The following is an 18,916-nucleotide window of genomic DNA, read 5'->3' as shown; positions in this document are numbered from 1 at the left end:
TAGCTTGCTAATCTAAAAGATTCTGAAAAGGCAACGTTTTTGAGGAGTGTCAGAGGGGAAAGAAGCGCTCTACGGGTCTTTGGACCTCTGGACCCATGGCCAGGCCACACAGGCAGGCTGGAAAGTGTCGTTGGCCGGGCCGGGGTCGCCAGGGGGAGTGTAGGTAGGCAATGTGATGCCGGCCAGGCCGGCCAGGCCTTTGGCACAGCGGACCTGCAGAACCGCGACGCCTGACCCCAGCACCTTCACCAGCCCGCCACGACCGCCAAGGGGAACCGGAAGCCCAAGGGGTGGAGGGAAGGGAGACGGAGTGGGCGCTGCGGGCCACATCCGGCCGCCGGGGGCGGGGCCGACGCGGGCGCGCGCGGCCTTGACGCATGCGTGATGCACGGCTGCTCCCTGCCGGCCGGCGGGAAGGACAAGCCGACAGACCGCCTGCTTGCCTGCTTGTCGAAGGTCGTGCGGCACGTTCCCTCGCTGGCTTGCTCCCGGGCCTCCTCAGTGTGGTCGGTCACCCCGGGAGGCCTGGCTTTTGCCATGAATCTTGCCATTTTAAGCTCTTCACTTCGTGTACCCCGCAAAGCGTTCTTCTGCTTGCAGGAAAGGGAGAGTTAGAAATGGAAAGTTTAAAAGAAAAAGAAGAGCTCGAGTGTGAGGCAGAGATGGAAGGGGAGGCCCAGGCCCTGGACTGGGACAGCGATGAGACGGTGATTGAGGGGTCCGTGACAGAGAGCGACCCAGAAGACGAAGAACTGCCATGGAAAAGGTGACCACGTAGGGCAGAGCGAGGGACCCTCGCGCCCCTCGGCCAGGAGTGTCCCAGGCGCTCCGAGCTTCGAGGGGGACATGGGGGTGTCACCGTGTAAAGAAACGGTAAATGAGCAGCCATGGGTTCCCTACCCTCCTTAGGGACCAAAGAAGGTTTATAGTAGGTGGCTTTATGACATTAGGAGAAAAGAAAAACCCTTGCCTTTTTGACTAGAGCTGTAAGTCTTTTTTGCACAGGCAAATGTCTTGGGTGTGAATCCCTCACGTGAATTTTGCACCTCCCTGCTTCAGCTTAGGTTTAGGAGATGGTTAATTGAATTGCTCCCAGGAAAAGCACGTGTTGAGAAAACTGGTGGGTATTTGGTAAGAATAAAACCAGATGGGTATTTGGTAAGAATAAAAGCAATGAGTATGGGTTTTAGTTCACCAAAGTCTTTCCTAAACAAGTTCTGTCTGCTAGACACAGAGGGACAGAATCAAAAGGATGAAGCCACTTACCTTTGAAAAAACTTCAGGTCCAGAAAAAGACTTAAGCAGATAGTTTCAGTATAATGTGGGCAATCCAGGGATGGAAGTATATTCAAAGTGCTGTAGAATAGCTGCTCTTCCTTCAATCTTGGTGTTTCTCAGAGTTGGCTAGGTTGATGTCTGAGAAGAAGCTTGAAGATAGGGTAGTAGTTTTCCAGATAAGGAAGAGGTTGGGTTCTTGGTCAGGGAATTGCATGAGTCAAAGTATAGAGACAGGCACAACGTCATGTTCATGTGTTTGGGATGTACAGTTAAAACTTAACAGAATTGTCAAACATGGGGTAGAGAGTGGTGAAAGGTAAGGTGTGGTCACATAAAGCCTCATACATCCTATGATGGTCTCTACTGGGAGTCCTTGTCAAGGACTTTAAGTAGAAGACCATCATAATCAGTTTTCCATGGTCTGATATGCCTTAGTAAAGCTTTCAGATTTTAACATGCTCATGATTAACTCTGGAATCACGTTACTGTGATTCTAATTCAGGAGTTCCAGGCTAGGGATTAAATGATGCTAAATTTCTAACAAACTTTTAATATAAAGTTGGTATAATTTAAACAGGAATTCCCTTTTATAAATCAATGCTGTAGAGGTTAGGTTAGGGATCATCAGTAGTTATAGAAGGATGTGAATAGTGCTCTCCTAGTAAGAAGTGGTAGGTATGGAGGGAAAAGGAAAATTAGAGAATTCTTTAGAAGGGCTGGGAAGGTGGCTCAGTGGTAGAGCACTTGTCTTGCATGCCTGAGGCCCTGGGTTCAATTCCTCAGCACCACATAAGCAAAAAGAAAAAAGCCGGAAGTGGCGCTGTGGCTCAAGTGGTAGAGTGCTAGCCTTGAGCTGAAGAGCTGAGGGACAGCGCCCAGGCCCAGAGTTCAGGCCCCACGACCAAACCAAAAAAAAAAAGCATTCTTTAGAAAATAAATTTGGTAGGACATGGTTAATTAGATTGGGGGCAAGGGAAAGTATAAAGGTTTTTGGTTCTTTTATGTGTGTGTGCAGTAATATTTGCTCTTACTGACATATGGGGCATATTTTAACAAATGCATAAATCTCAGAGAAACCACCCCAATTAAGATTCAAAGCAGTTCAATAGCCCTAAAAAAAGTCGTACTCCTTTATAGCCAACCGCATTTGAATTACTGTTCTCTCATATGGAGGTAACTTTTTCCCCACTCTGATTTTTTAAAATAGTACTTGTTTTGGTTTTGTTTCTTGCTTGGCTTTGATTCTCAACAGCTTGTGATGTGTCTGGGTATGATTTTCTTTGTATTTGTGTTCGGGGTTCACTCATCTTCTTAAAGCTGTATAAATTAATGTTCTTTCCCCTCTTCCTTCTTTCCTTCACTATATAGGTCTAGAGGTAGGCCTTGAACCAAGCCAGGAAACAAAACAGACCAAAAATCAAAACAAAAATAAAATTGGGTTCTCCTATTACAGGTAGTTATTTTCATTGCAACTTTGGTCTTCAGTCTAGTTATTAATTTACTTTTCAATGTACTTTTCATATGTACTTTTGATGTAGCTTTTTAAAAAACATGTTCCCACAGTTTTTAGTTGTAATGATTAGCCTGTTTTGGCAGGCCAATCATTATTTCCGTCTGATTTATTTTTAAACACTTACCTGCAGTGTCAAGGAAACACTGTTCTTTCAGCCCTCATAGTCCAAGGTTAAAAATTAATATTCTTTCATTGGCATGGAAATAAAATCAAAGTTTAGATAGAGACGGGACAGAATGGTGGTGGTTTTGATTTTCTTTCTTCTTCATCCTCTTGCTTAGTTGTATGTAGTTCATCCTGACTGTCTTTCATGTACAAGCTCCCATAGGAAACTGAGGCCCTGGTATGGCAGATATCTCTAGTAGACATAATATTACACAGTTGACTATGGTTAAATACTCCTTAAGAAATATTGTAAAAACTTAGATCTTTTTGCTAAGAACTGAATTTGGTGATCTTTGGGGCTAAGACTTTGAAAGACTCAGGATGCCATGTATTAATATTGTATGAAAAAGCACTTGAAAGCCTAGATTTGGTCCTACTGTTGCCTCAAAAATTTATACTAAGGTGCAGATGATCCTCCTTGGGGTTTTGTTAGTACTAAGACACGCTTTGACAAGCTCTGGCAAGTGAGCTGAGTAATGCACAAAGAAGATTTTTTAAAAAATTTTTTCTCATTTATTTTCATTTTTCATCATGCTTGGTTAAAATCACATGTAATTAACGTGTGATCTGGATGGTAGTGGTGCACTTTATAATAATAGCTACTCAGGAGGTACAGATTGGGAAGATCACAGTTTAAGAGCAGCCGAGGCAAAACATTTATGAGCCATCTCAGCCAGTAGCTAGGCATGGTGGTACAGCCCTGTCATCTCAATTTTGTAGTTGAAATCAGGAGGATCATAGTTCCAGGTCAGCTGTGGCAAAATAGGTCACAAGACTTCACCTCAACAGAACCATCTGGTCATGGTACAACCTACCTGTCATTCCAGCTGCAGTAGCAAGTGTAAATTGGAGGATCATATTTCATGCTGGCCCAGAGCAAAAGCAAGATGCTCTTTCAAAAATAATGACAAAAAAGGCTGGAAATGTAGCTCAAAGAGTAGGACCCCTATCTAGCAATCACAAAGCCCTGCATTCAAACCCCAGTACTATAAAAAAAATCCATAAATAAAATGAACTGACTTATTATAATGCTTAAATAAGTTACAAGATGTCCTTATGATGAATACTTAATGGCTTAGGGAAGAATTTTAATGATACTTCAAATGTTTAAGTGAAAATTGGAGTTTCTAAAACCTTGTGTAAATTTTCAGCACTCAAGGGTGGTGTTCTGTTGCTTAAGCCACACCTCCAATTCCAACTTTTTGTTGATTAATTGGAGCTAAGAGTCACGCACACTTTTCTGTTTTGGCTGGCTTCAAGCCTCTGTCCTCAGATCTAAGTTTCCTGAGTAGCTATAATTACAAGTGCCCAGTTAAATTTACATATTTTTAAGAAACTTAAAAGATAAAAACCACCTATCCAATAGGGCATACATACCAGGCACTGTTTTAGAGGCTGATTATCATAAACTGAAAACTAATTAATATTAAGGAATTACTGATTTAATGTAATAATTATTGTTCTTTTGAAAGATTATGTGTAAGGTGTATTTTAAAGTTACATACTGAAAGGTTTCTATATGAAATGAATTAGTATGTCTAGAATTGACTTTAATCCATTGAGTGACCAACAGGGGGCAGAGTTGTGCTGATAAAGTAAAAATGAATTTGAACAAGTAAATAAACCAAAAGCTTAGTACCAAACTACATTTTCATGCCTAAGTACAGATGATTTGCTGTTACACGAATAGATTCTGGAAACTTTTAATTTCAGTTTTTATTATGATAAATTATATGTTAGATGAACTTATCATTTTAACCATTTTAGTTTTAGTGGCATTGAATATTTCCACATTGTTCTACAACCATTACCACTGTCTCTAGAATCTTTTAATCTTCCCAAGGTGATACTGTATGTCTATTAAATAAGTCCTTATTTCATTTTCCCTTCACCCATGGAAGCTACCATTTTACTTTCTGTCGCTTAACTTGACTACTCATATCTTATAGGAGGATATCTCATATGGATGAAGTCACGTAGTATGTGTCCCTTATTGTCTGGTTTATTTCAATTAGCATACTGTCTTCAAGGTTCATCTAAGTTGTAGATGGTATCTGTATTTCTTTTCCAGAAAAATAATATTCCACTGTACGTATAAAAGCCATATATCCTTGTTTCCAGTAATGGACAATTGGTCTCTTTTTGGCTATTGCAGGTAGTACTTCTATAAACAAAGGTCTGTGCTAGTCTCTGCCTTCCATTCTTTTGTGTATGTACACAGAAGTGGAAGTGCTGTTTTAAATGCATTCTGTTTACTTTGTTAAGGAACCAGTGTGCTTTTTTTAAGGTAGTTATATACTATTTTACATTACTATAAACCATGCCAGCATTGCATATGAATTCCAATTTTTTTCACATCCTTTTCAACATTTTGGTTATTTCTGTTGTTTTTTTCTAAGTATACTTTTTAACAACTACACTAACAAGTGTGGTATGGTATTCCACTGTGGTTTTGATTGTATTTCCCTAAGGATTAGTGATGTTGAGCCTCTTTCATATACTTATTGGACATTTCCTCTTCTTCTTTGCAGAAATGACCATTCAGGCCCTTTGCTTTTTTTTTTTTTATGTGATACTGTACTGGGGTTTGCACTCAGGACTTGCACTTGGTAAGCACATGCTCTACCACTTGAGCTACTTTGCCAACCTCTTTCGGCATTTTTTTTTGATGGAGTCTTGCTTTATGCCTCTGCTGCAGTTCTTCTCTTTGTGCATGCCTTTGGCTTCAAACCATAGTCCTCTGACCTTTTTCCCATAAGAACCTAAACTACAGTCTTGAACTACTGCATGTAGCCTTTTGCCCATTTTTTAAACCAAAAGATAAATACTTAAGTTTTCCAAGTACTATACTCAATGCTTTGAATCACAGCTATTTCTTAGTCTGTATCCCTCACTAGGTTTGGAGATTATTGAGGTCCATGGGTCATGTATCTTCTTTTTATTTATTATTTTTGATGGTCATGGGATTTGAACTCAGGTCTTGAGCTTTCCTGCTCAATGTTCATGCTCTATCACTTTGAGTCACAGCTCCACTTGTGGTTATTAGTGGTTAGTTGGAGGAGAAAAGAGTTTCATGGCCTTTACTGCCTGGGCTGGCTTGAACCATGATCCTCAGATCTCAGCCTCCTGAGTAGCTAGGATTACAGGCGTGCCTGCATCATATGACTTCTTTGTCTCTTCAGTGCTACCTCAAGTATAGTAATAACAGTAAGAAATAAATTACAAAAATTCAAGGAATTCTCTGCCTGTATATTATTGAAAGCATATATTCTCCGGTAACCTGAGATTTTAATTTCAGCTTCTTCATGATATAGAAAAATATGGAGGAAAAAATTTAAAATAAGGATCTCTCAATGATCTAATTTCACCAGTGTTAAAACTATTACCAGTTGTTCCTTACTGTCAAATACCAAAAATAATAGCATAATATTTGTAAAAATGAACATGACTATTTTTTCTTTTTGAATAAAGTTTCAACTTAAATATACATTTCTGAAATAATACCTGAAATATAAATGTTAAAAATGGTGTAAAATTGAGAATTTTAGCAAGTTCAGATAGAATAAAAATGACAGCTAAATATTAATATTTGTTTCAGATGCATAATAATCTGTGCCTTTTTTATTTTTTGGCATTTGAAAGGTTACTCTTTGATCAAGACATATCTTCTAGATCTGTGTTCAGTCTTCATCCTGGTATGAATGGAAGGTGCCAAGGTGAGAAAAATTCTCTTTATTATTATATCAGTTTCATAACTATCTATACCAACAACTGCTGCTTTTAAAAACCGTAACATCAATTAGTTATACAAGGGAGTTTCATTTTAACATGTCCATTTATGTATATAATGCATCATGATAATAATTATCCCCTCCATCATTTTTCCTCCTCTTTCCCAAACTAGTTTTATCGAGTTATCTTACTCAGGTTTCACACATGTTCATAAAGTTTTTTTTAGTTTTTTTTTTTTGGGGTCCAGTCATGGGGCCTGAACTCTGGGCCTGGGCGCTGTCCCTCAGCTTTTCAGCTCAAGGCTAGAGCTCTACCACTTGAGCCACAGCGCCACTTCTGGCTTTTTTCTTTTTTCTTATGTGGTGCTGAGGAATCGAACCCATGCAAGGCAAGCGCTCTACCACTGAGCCACCTTCCCAGCCCGTTCATAAAGTATTTTGACTATATTTACCCTCCTTTCTTCTCTCTGTTCATCTGTCCCTCTCCCACTAGAACCTACACAATGGATGATTGTCACATCTTTGTTTTTTGGCAGTGGTAAGGATTGAACTCAGAGTCTCATGCTTTTAGGCTTAGGTGCTTTACTATTTGAGCCGTACCATCAGCCTTGCTTTTTATATTTAGTCTTATACTTCAACGTTATAAAGTTAGTTTCTTTCTTTTTTTCTTTTTTTTAAATTTTTTTTTGTTGTGAAAATACTGTACAGAGGAGTTACAATTACATGAGCAAGGTAATAAGTACATTTCTTATCAAGCATTGTTGTCTCCTCCTTTGTTTTTCCCCTACTATCCCTGCCCTCCCATCTCTACAACTACACTCCCCTCCCCTCCCCTGACCCCTGTTCCGCCCCCCCACCAAGTTAGTTTCTTTCTGTGGCATGGGGAATTGAACCCAGAATTTTATACTTGCTAAGCAAGCATTCTCTACTCATGCCTTTTGGTTTTGAGCTAGAGACATCCCAACTTTTCATGGGATGTCTTTGAATTTGTGATCTTCCTGCCTCCACCTTGGTAGTAGCTTAGATTTCAAAGTAGGCACCTCAGTGTCTAGTTTGCACAAAGTTTCTTGTAAACATTTGTAGTAGGTTCTAAGGACTATTAAGATCTATTGCAATAGAGACAACAATGGGAATTATAGCTTCCAGAAGATAGCTAAGATTCCTAGAAAGGGCCTGGTTTTGAAGTGATATCTAGATAGTTGTTTTTCCATTCCTCCCACATCTCTAGCTTAATTCTAAAACTTGTCCGTGTATAAAAGTGGAAAATAATTTGTTTATAAATTGTGTGTGTATATATGTGTGCATGTGCCCGTGTATGCTAGCCCTGGGGCTTGAACTTAGGACCTGGACACTGTCCCTGGGCTTTTTTGCTCAAAGCTAGTACTGTAACACTTGAGCCACAACTCCACTTCTGCCTGGCTGGCTTTGAACTGTGACCCTCAGATCTCAGCCTCCTGAGTAGCTAGAATTACAAGTATGAGCTCCCAGCATCTGGCTGATTTTTATTGTTTTTAATATATTTTATTCTTGAAATAAAAATTTGCCACACACCCTTGCTCTCTGTATATCATGTGTATGTATATATATTTATTTTTATTGCCTTTCACTATACTTCCTGCGCTCACTTTTAAGTTGACATTTACATTTCTTGGAAAATTTTACCTTAAAAAAGGCCAATTCTAGAGTATTGGATTAAATGATAAGATTATTTCCTTTTATGGTTTCTTCTTATGTGTCTTTTATTTTGTAGGATTTTTACAAACTGATGTTAAAGAATAAATAAATTTTAAGAACACATGAGAGTTTTCTAATTTTTATGTATTATTTTGTAGATTACAGTCTTTTCCTGTATGTTGTTTTATAACCCAGTGGAAAGTTAAAATTTCATTTTGGAGTAGTCTTTACTACTTGTTTTGTCTCCAGAATGCCTTCTAATTACTTATAAAGTACCAGTAGAATGGAGTTAAATGTCTTTCACTGTCCAACAAAGTTTTTTTCTCATTTTTTCTCATTTCTCTTTTCTTTTTACCAGTTATTAATATGCAAGATTCTTTAGAATATAAAAATAATGTAGAAACTAAAAAGTTTTATTTTCTACTCATTAATTTCACTCTCATTTAGCAGTGGGAGTTTAGTGTTTGCATATTCTTCCAGACTTTTTTAGGCCTCTAATACCTTCATAATTGGTATCATATTCTGTCCTTGTTTATATTTATCAGCCACAATCTGTCATGTTTTTGTTTTGTTCTTTTGAGACACTGTCTCGCTATGTTGCTCAAGATGGCCTTAAACTCAAGATCCCTGCTTCCTGTATGTTATTACAGGCATATGACACAATGCAATTTTTTTTAGTTTTTAATTTTTTTATTTTAAATAAGTTTAATGAAATAACAAGATACTCAATTCTAAGGGAATTTTTTGAGGCTTGAACTCAGGGCCTGGGCCCTATCCTTGAGCTCTTTTTGCTCAAGGCTTGTACTCTATACCTTGGGCCACTGCTTTACTTCCAGTTTTCTGGTGGTTAATTAGAGATAATAGTCTTGGGGACTTTCCTGCTTAGACTGGTTTTGAACCACAATCCTCAGATCCCAGCCTCCTGAATAGCTAAAAACTTGCTAAAACTTGTGCCCAGCAGCAAGTTTTTTTTTATAAGTAGACACTAGAGGAATAGCAGTAGTGTCTTCATCCTTCATTTGTACTAGTGTAGATGTCTATTTCATTGGTTGGCTGCTTGTCAAATCTAATTTGTTTAATTAGCAAATCCAGTAGGCTTTCTTGGATTGACTAAGTGGAATGTACCTTTTAACTTTAAGCTACACAACAAACCATCTGCTCCACCACTTACAAACTAAGATAATTATTGTTCTCAGTCTTGACTCCTTCCTTGGGCTTCCATCAGTCATGAAGGTGCCGGACTCTTCTCAGTTACTGACATACAAGTGCTACATCAAAGGCACTTTTCCCAGCCTTTTCTATCGCTACCTGCTATATACATTATATTCCTTATTTAGTGCATTTATGATATTTATGATTTATCTCAATACTATTAAAAATAAATATTCAGATAGTATTACTGACCAGTTTTTCTTAGAATAGCTATCTAAAATAGATTTGCTGTTAAGGGATGTACATGTGTTAGCTCTTGATAGATATTATTCCTGAAATATGGGTTAATACAATTTTTACCCTTAGATCCCACACAAAACATATTCAGTCATTGCCAAAAGTTTCTGATTATTCTAATTCTAATTTATATTTTCAGAAAATATCAAGGTTATATGTATTTTAATATTGGTTTTCATAGTTTTTATTTTGTATATGAATTGCCTGAATATGTTATTTTCATTTTATAATGGATTTATAACAATGTATTATAAATTAATGGTAGCAAACCAGGGTTATTTATATTATAGTTTTACTGAGAATTAAAGTTACCTTTTCATGTTATTCATGATATATTTTGTGGTAAAAATTTTAAGTTTTTAAATTTTGGTACTGGCTTTTGAACTCAGGGTTTTATTCTTTTTAGGCAGGTACTCTATTACTTAAGTCATGCTTCCAGTTCTGCTTTATGCTGGTTATTATGGAGATGAAATCTAGTGAACTTTTCTGTCCTAATTGGTCTCAAACCATGATCCTTCAGACCTCAGACTCCTAAGTAGCTAGGATTACAGATGTGAGCCACCAGTGTCCAGATATGGAAAATTTTGAATTGTTATATAGTATAATCTATCTTTTCTGTTAGTTTATCTCCCTCCCCTTCTCCCTTCTCTTCATTGTCCTCCTCTACGTCCTCTTCATTTCATTTTGGTCAAATGTAGGATTTTTTTTTTTATTGTGAGGCTTGAACTCAGGGCCTCACAGTCCCTGAGCTCTTTTGCTCAAGGCTAGCAATCTCCCACTCTGAGCCACAGTACCACTTCTATTTTTTCTGGTGGTTAATTAGAGATGAGAATCTCATGGACTTTCCTGCCTGGGCTGGCTTCAAGCCTCGATTCTCAGATCTCAGTCTCCTGAGTATCAAAGACCATAAGGCAAGGGCCACTGGTGCCCAGCTCAAATGTAGGAATGTTTCATCTACCTGAAAACTGAACAGAAAATAATTCTTATATTTGTTTTGGTTTATTAAATTTATATCTTCAAGATGTTTGATATATTTTGCCATATGGGAAAGGAAGGGCTCTAACTTTATTTTTTCAAATACTCAAACAACTGTTTCTTATTTATTGATGATCCAATTTACTGTTTCAAATAGTATGGTTATGCTATATTACATTCATATATAAGTAGTTCAGTCACTATATTTTTATTATTTCAAGCTTTTGGTACTTTTTTGTTTTGTTTTTATTTTTGTATGTTTCTTTTTGTTTTTCAGTACTGGAGTTTGCTAGTTGGTATTTTACTGTTGAGACATGCATCAGTACATTTTACACTAGTTGAGAAGGTATTCTACATAGAGTATGTTTTCATTTATGTTTATAATTTAACTACCACAAATGAGAGAACACTTTTCTCTTTGTCTTTCTGAGCCTTTCATTTAACAATTTTTTCTAGATTCATCCGCTTCCTTGCAAATGACATAATATCATTCTTTCTGGTCATTGTGTAAAACTAATATAAAATTATATAAATGTGTGTGTATGTTTGTGTTTGTGCCCATTCATCCCTGTCAGGTATCTGGGCTGTTTCCATAACTATGCTGTGGTAAATAGTGCAGCAGTGAGCATGGTTATAATAACAGAGTTATTGTTATTAACAAGCTCAACAATGAATAAATATTTTTATTGTATCTTTACTTTAGCTTTTGAATAAATACCCAGGGGTGGTATTGATGGTTGTAGGATAGTTCTATGTTTAGTGTTTTGAGGTATTGCCAAACTACCTGCTAGAGTGGTTGCACTAGTTTACATTCTCATTGATATATAATAAGGTTCCTTCTTTCCCATATTCCTATCAGCATTTGATGCTCTTTGTATTCTTGTTAATAGCTATTCTTACTGGGGTGAGCTAGAATCTCACTGCTTTGGTTTGCATTTCCTTTATGACCAGTGATGTTGAGTATTTTTCATGAGTTTATAGGCCGTTTTTACTTCTGAGAAATCTTTTAAGGTGCTAGAATGTTTGGCTCTTGATAAGGACCTTCTTTCTGAATTGTAGATAGCTACAATGTTTCCGTATGCTCTTACAACCTCTTCTTTGTGCTCATTGAGCCATATGACCTCTTCTTGGTGCTCTTTTTTTTTGTCAAGAAGATAGTACTGTCTCTTTTTTCTTCTTTTCATAAAGATGTGAACTTATCTAAATTTAATAGCCTACAAAATATACCACTCTTGATTCCATTATGTTCATTTTAAGAGTCAATCCTGGCCAGGGACCCATGGCTCACATCTGTTAACCTAGCTACTCAGGAGGCTGAGATCTGAGGATTGTAGTTTAAAGCCAGCTTAGATAAATAAAGTCCCTGAAGCTCTTTGTTTCTAGTTAACTACTTAATAGCCAGAAGCAGAGCTGTTGCTCAAGTAGTAGAGTACCAGCCTTGAGCACAAAAGCTCAGGTACAGTACCCAGGTCTTGAGTTTAAAGAGAAAAAGAAAAGAAGGATTGGGATGTGGGGGGGAGGGGGGGAGGCTGGGAAGGGATGTGAAGGGTAAACAAAGGAGGAGGCTGCAATGCTTGGTAACAAATGTATGCATTATCCTGCCCATGTAATTGTAACCCCTCTGTACAGTATGTTCACAAATAAAATTAAATTAAATTTAAAAAAAAGAGAAAAAGAAAGAAAAAGGGAGAAAAGGAAGGAAGGAGGTAAGGTAGGTGGGCAGGCCAATCATGGTTGGTGCTTCAGAATTTTATTTTTTTTTTATTCCTTATTTTTATTCCTTTTATTCTCTTATTCCAGATTTTAGAAAAGTCAGCTAATTTTTAAGCTATTTTTCTTAGAACTTGGAAACGAAGAAAAGTTAGTTGCCATTTTGAAAACAAAACTTGCTTTTTTATTTATATATTGGCATATAAGTTTTAAGAAAGACCTAAAAGACAGTTTAAAATTTATTTATTGGGATAGGAAGGTGGCTCAGTGGTAGAGTGCTTGCCTTGCATGCATGAGGCCCTGGGTTTGATTCCTCAGCACCACATAAGTAGAAAAAAAAGCCGGAAATGGTGCTGTGGCTCAAGTGGTAGAGTGCTAGCCTTGAGCTGAAGAGTTGAGGGACAGTGCCAGGACCAGAGTTCAGGCCCCACGACTGGACCCCCCTCCCAAAAACAAGTTATTATTTCCATTAGTATTTAAGTCTATTTAATTATATATAGGTAAATATATATATGTAAATATATATACACATACACACACACACACACACACACACACACACACACACACGAAACAAAGAAATAGCAAATACTAGTTTATATTTAGTGTAATGTATGTGTCTTCTTCCAGGTAATATTTTAAAGCAATGGCATATGAAAGTGATGATTAAGAAATTATAATAATACAATTTTGGTGTGCTGGAGGGCTAAAGCTAGGTCTTCACATATTCAGCATGTACCTTCCATCTACCTAATTACTTTAAGTGACATTTTGAAGTGTTTATGAAATCCTTGAGTCATTGTCAAAGCAGAGCAATAAAACTATTACAAATGATTCATGATTATATTTCCTTTTAGGCATGCTTTCTCCTGAGATTAAACTTGGGATGAAATTCAGAAAAGACTTACAAGAGCAAATGAATAAAAATAAGATGATGCCCATTCTTAGTTCAGATACAGTATTACAGGTATGTTACATGTTTATTAAATGCATATGTATTAAAATTGTAAATCTATCTCTCAAAGTATATTACTAATGATAATACTATAGTATGGTTCTTTTTTTAACCTTCTCTATTTTCTCTCTCTTTTTTATGCAGTGAATTTGACCTCATGATTTTATTGTCTTCATAACAAAAGTTGCAATTCAGAAACCATTATTTTATTGTCCTCATAACAAAAGTTGGAGCTTAGAACTTTGCCCCTTTCTCTTTTTATCTCTACCCAGTTCACAATGTTTGCATCTCTTAATAGCTAGCCTTCTCTTAGATCTACAGCTGGGCTCAAACACATTAAAGTCTCAGCACAATCTTCTTTGTAGTTTTAGCTTTTTTTCTGGAAAATTGGCTTAGTATGACCACCATAGCCACTCTGCTTCCTGTCATAACGACACTTTCCCTGGTCTTACAGAGAATCCTTGCCCTTCTTGTACTGTGTTACTTGGTGAGGTTGGTGCTTGCCACACTTTATACAAACAGTACAGTGAGTTTTAGGAATATTAACCATGATGACAGGAAGCCTGCAGCAGCACCAGAAAAGCTCTCTCTTTCTCTCCCTCTCCCCCACCCCTCTCTCTCTTTTGTGCCAGAGCTGAGGCTTGAACTGAGGGCCAGGGCACTGTGCCTTATCTTTTTTGTTCAAGGCTAGTATTCTGCTACTTGAGCTACAGTTCCTCTTCCAGCTTTTGGATGGTTATTTGTAGCTAAGAGTCTCAGGGACTTTCCTGTCTGGGATGGCTTTGAACTGTGACCCTTAGGGCTCAGCTTTCTGTGTACTTAGAATTAAAAGCATGAGCTACTTTAGTGCCTTGCTCCTTTACCTCTTTATCAGTCTAGTTCTTCACCCCAACATTTATTTTAGAGAGGTTATTTAAAATACTTTCTCTTCCCTCCTCTTGTGTATTATGAATAATTAGAATATTTGTGATATAATTTGAAATATGGAACACTAAAGACCCTTCTGTTCAGTCTTATGTATGTAAAAATACATGTGCATTTATATAAACTCATAGCACAACCCAGGACTTGTTTGTTAATTTTGTGGAACTGGGGTTGGGCACTCTCCCTTATCTTTTCCACTCAGAATTGGCTAGAGCTCTACCACTTGAGTCATAGCTCCAATTCTTGCTTTTTGGTGGTTAATTGGCGATGAGAGTCTCATGTACTTTCCTGCTAGGGCTGGCTTTGAACTTCAGATCTCAGCCTCCTGAGTACCCAGGATTATAGATATGAGTCACTGGTGCTCAGCTTTTGTTTATTTTAAATGCAAACGCTCTGGGGAAAAGTAAAGGGTAATTAAGTTAGCACTTTGGCATGACTAAGTTAGCTAGCCAGAGGTATTTATCTACAAGTCCTTAAGGAATATAATGGCTGACAGCAATTCCAAAGAGCTGCTCTGAGGGTCTTTTTAATATCATACATAGAAGAGTTTATTACATCTAATAAAAAGAAAAATATTAAGCACCAGATATTTTTCCTTAAAACTGAGATGTGTATATTTGGCTTCTAAAAGTTTATGTTTTAGCAATTTCTAAGTTAAGGAAAAAGATTATTTTCTCCCCCTAGCTTTAGTTCTGTTTCTTTGAAGAACTCTGACCAACACTAAGTGGATATCACTGATCTCATAATCATTTTTTATCTGTGAGACAATTGTTTGACAAGGTTGATTATTCAATACTGTAGTTATTGTGGGCAGACTACTTCTTTGATTTTCTACTCTCTGAGATACAGGACTCTTAGGTGTGATTCCAGGTTGAATCCTTTTTCCTTTTTTTTCTTTCTTTCATTTTTATGCATACATGGAGGTGGAATCAATTGAAATGAACATCAGAGACAATCTGGAAAGAGTAATGAAGATACCCAGGCTTGCTTGATAAGCATGTAATAGAGAGGGAACAAGGTTAGCAAAGCTAGAACTCATGTGTTTGTGTATCTTTATTAAATGGGTAACATTCTGTCTTGCCTCTCTGAGCACATGCCACTTGTCTGCCAAGTGCAGGTTGATTTTTCAAAGCATAAGAACACCTTGACTATTGAGCTTATCATTAATACTATTGATATCTTTTTTCCAACTCATTAATTGATTCTGATCTGATTTAATCCTTACAGTCTTAAATTGTTCTTTCTGCCCAGAAGGTGCAGTGGCTTAGGAATATTTTTGGAGAGGAATGGAATGAAAAGAGAGTTTTGGCACTTAAGTAAAGACAGTTCTAATTCAAATGTTAAATACTATGTTAAAATTATTTTGAGATACTAGGGAGTGGAATGTCAGATAAGCTATTCAGCATTTAATAATGTTGAAACATTGTACAGATAGTATCATTTGTCTATATGAAATAATCTAAAAGGCAACCATCTGGATATTTAGAAATATTTTAAATTCTATGTAAATAAATTTGAGTACTTTGGTTGGAAAAAAAGATATGCTAAGCAAATATTATCAACAATATATCAAATGAGCTACTGAATACTAGTGATTAATATTTCACTATGGTTCATATGAAACACAGAATATTTTATGGAGAAGTAGCGCTATTGGAACTCATCTGGCTTTTTTTTTTTTTTTTGGGTCCAGTCATGGCGTCTGAACTCTGGGCTTGGGCACTGTCCCTCAGCTCTTCAGCTCAAGGCTAGCACTCTACCACTTGAGCCACAGCGCCACTTCTGGCTTTTTTCTTTTGGCTTATGTGATGCTGAGGAATCAAACCCAGGGCCTCAGGCATGCAAGGCAAGCGCTCTACCACTGAGCCACCTTCCCAGCTCTCATCTGGCTTTTAGTTGTACCAATAATCCACAACTCAGCTAAAGAAACTGACCTCAGATTGTAGACGGTTGTTATATTTCAGTTGAAGGTATTTAAGGGTTTGCTTCTTTTCTGGGTACCTCAATTTAATGTAACTAACCTCTTACATCGTAACCTCAAAAATGACCTGTTTAAAATACTGAGAGGCAGGAGAAAAATATCAAAAACATGGATATTAATTTTGTCCCCTATGAAAGAGCTGGATGAAGTGCATTCTGCCATTTTGCTAATTAATAAGGGAATAACAACAACCACCATTTATATGCAGAGGCATTAGCTCTTGGGTGTTATTTTTGCCTATGCAGGAGGAAAGTCAGTTAACTTTATCTTTTATATTTACATTTCTGTAGGTATGGTCAAGTTCACAATTACCTTTCAACAGTAATAGTCACTGATTATTTTTAGTGAAACATGTAAATTCCTATTGAATTGATATTTGAATTGCATTGTGGTACATAAGTTCACGCTACCTATAATATTAATTCTTGGGTTTATAGGTTTGCCTCTTATAATTCTCATTTCTCTGTTTTTTTGAGTTTTGTAATGCCTTCTTGGAAAATATAAACATATGGAAAATATATGATGACTTTAGGTATATAGAGATACGTTAGGTATATGGGGATACATTGAAATAACTAATTGAAGATGATTGAGTTTCTCACAGAGCTTTATTTCTCTTGGGGGGTGTTGTTATATGACTGTTAGTATGATGCTTAAAATGCTTGCAAATTCAGGCTGGTGGTTTTATTTTTAATGTGTGTGTGTGTGTATGTGTGTGTGTGTTGGCCCTGGAATTTGAACTCAGGGCTTGGGTGCTATCCCTGGGCTTTTTTGCTCAAGGCTAGTACTCTACCACTTGAGGCACAGCTCTACTTCCAGCGTTTTTGGTAGTTAATTGGAGCTAAGAGTCTCATAGACTTTCCTACCAGACTGGCTCTGAATTGTGGTCTTCAGGTCTCAGCCTCCTGAGTAGCTAGGATTACAGGCATGAGCTGCTAGTACTCAACTTATTTTTAGGTAGTTTTTATTATTGATCATAGAAACAAATACAGAGGACCCCAAAAGAAAGATTTTTTCCTAGAGATTTTTAATATTGATAATGTATTTAAGGCATGTATTTCTTTAAAAATGATGAAGGCCAATATGTTATGAAATCTGAGACTGGAAACATTTTACATTTAATGTTGTAACAAAGTATAATTTCTAGTCCTTGGGGGAAATATTAGATCTTAGAAACTGATCAGAATGGCCCCTCAATATCACTATGGAATGAAAGAATTTTCTTTTCCACCTAAGGTTTATAGGTAACCAAAAGAAACATACATAAGTTAGACATGATAAAAATAAAAAACATTGTGGATCAGAGTACACTCTCAACAGGAGTACAAAGTCAGCCTGTGGAATAGGAGAAGATATTTGCAAATTGTGCCTGGATAAGTGATGAATATCTAGACTATATAAAGATTCCTTACAATGCAATGACAATAACCCAATAAAGATGAGCAAAGTATTTGAATAGCTATTCCACTAGAGAAGATAGAGTAGACAGTTGATATCTATAGGTATATGTTTCTAAGGAGAATGCCATTGAGAAAAAACTGAGTGCTCAAGATACAGTTTAAAATTGTGCTGGGGATACTTGGTACATTTTTTTTTCTGTAATGCTGCCTAGCATTTGATAAAGACACGGTGTTCTTTCAACAAATATAAAAATTTTACTTTATCATTTAAGTTAATCATGGGCACCATTTGATTTGAGGTATATTATTTTTAGGGAAGAGAAATGCATCAAGTCACACAATGATTTAAACATAACTCATGTTAACCTAATACCTCTCTGCCCTGAGCTTTGTGATGCATGTGTAGGAAATAAAATTTTTTATTTTTAAAATTCTTTGGAGTTTATTTATTTTTGATTGTGCTTGTTCAACAAAACAGTGTGATACGTCCACAAATAAGGAAGTTTACTGCATATAAACAATCAAGAAACACATGAAAAAATGCTCAACATCACTTATCATTAGGAAAGTGCAAAGTAAACCACATAGATACCTCATTTCACAACCACTGCTATTATAAAAGGAAAATGGAAATAAGAAGTGTTGACAGACTAGACATTGGTGGCTCACTTCTGTAATCCTAGCTACTCAGGAGTTTGAGATCAGAGGATCATAGTTCAAAGCAATCCTGGACAGAAAAGTTTGTGAGACTCTTACCTCCAGTTAACTACTAGAAAACTGGAAGTGGAACTATGGTTCAAAGTGGTAGAGCATTAGCCTTAAGCAAAAAAGAGCTCAGTGACAGTGCCCAAGCCCTGAGTTCAAGCCCCACAACCAACAAAATCCTACTCATCCATCAGAAAAAAATCAGAAAAAAATGATATCGTACCATTCATAAGGAAATGGAAAAACTTAGGAAAAGATTATAGTAAGCAAAGTAACGTAAGTTGCATATTTTCCCTCATTTATAACAATTAGAATGTGCCTATAAACCTACAAGTAAACACAATGGATGGTAAAAGACAAAAAATTAAACATGGACATGGCAAATTCACACAGTGAGACCAAAGGAGGATATTCTTTTCTTTATTGTCAAAGTGATATTCAGAGGGATTAGTAAGT

At 36.8% G+C, this 18,916-nt stretch overlaps 1 protein-coding gene across 1 annotated transcript in view; it reads left to right on the top strand.

Annotated features, from left to right (window-relative positions):
* Window positions 1–632: 632 nt before the first annotated feature.
* Ankrd31 (ankyrin repeat domain 31) overlaps window positions 633–18,916 on the top strand; it is a 106,032-nt gene continuing 87,748 nt past the window's right edge. Inside the window, exons 1-3 of the mRNA XM_013025231.1 lie at window positions 633–766; window positions 6,599–6,672; window positions 13,353–13,462. Of these exons, the coding sequence (XP_012880685.1) occupies window positions 663–766; window positions 6,599–6,672; window positions 13,353–13,462 (288 nt within the window). The 5' untranslated portion in view covers window positions 633–662. The remainder of the gene's footprint in view (window positions 767–6,598; window positions 6,673–13,352; window positions 13,463–18,916) is intronic.

The sequence above is a fragment of the Dipodomys ordii genome, unplaced genomic scaffold (assembly GCF_000151885.1).
Source record: "Dipodomys ordii isolate 6190 unplaced genomic scaffold, Dord_2.0 Scaffold83, whole genome shotgun sequence".
NCBI lineage: Eukaryota > Metazoa > Chordata > Mammalia > Rodentia > Heteromyidae > Dipodomys > Dipodomys ordii.
The sequence above is the reverse complement of the archived record's forward strand: the minus strand, read 5'-3'. Positions and strand labels throughout refer to the sequence as shown.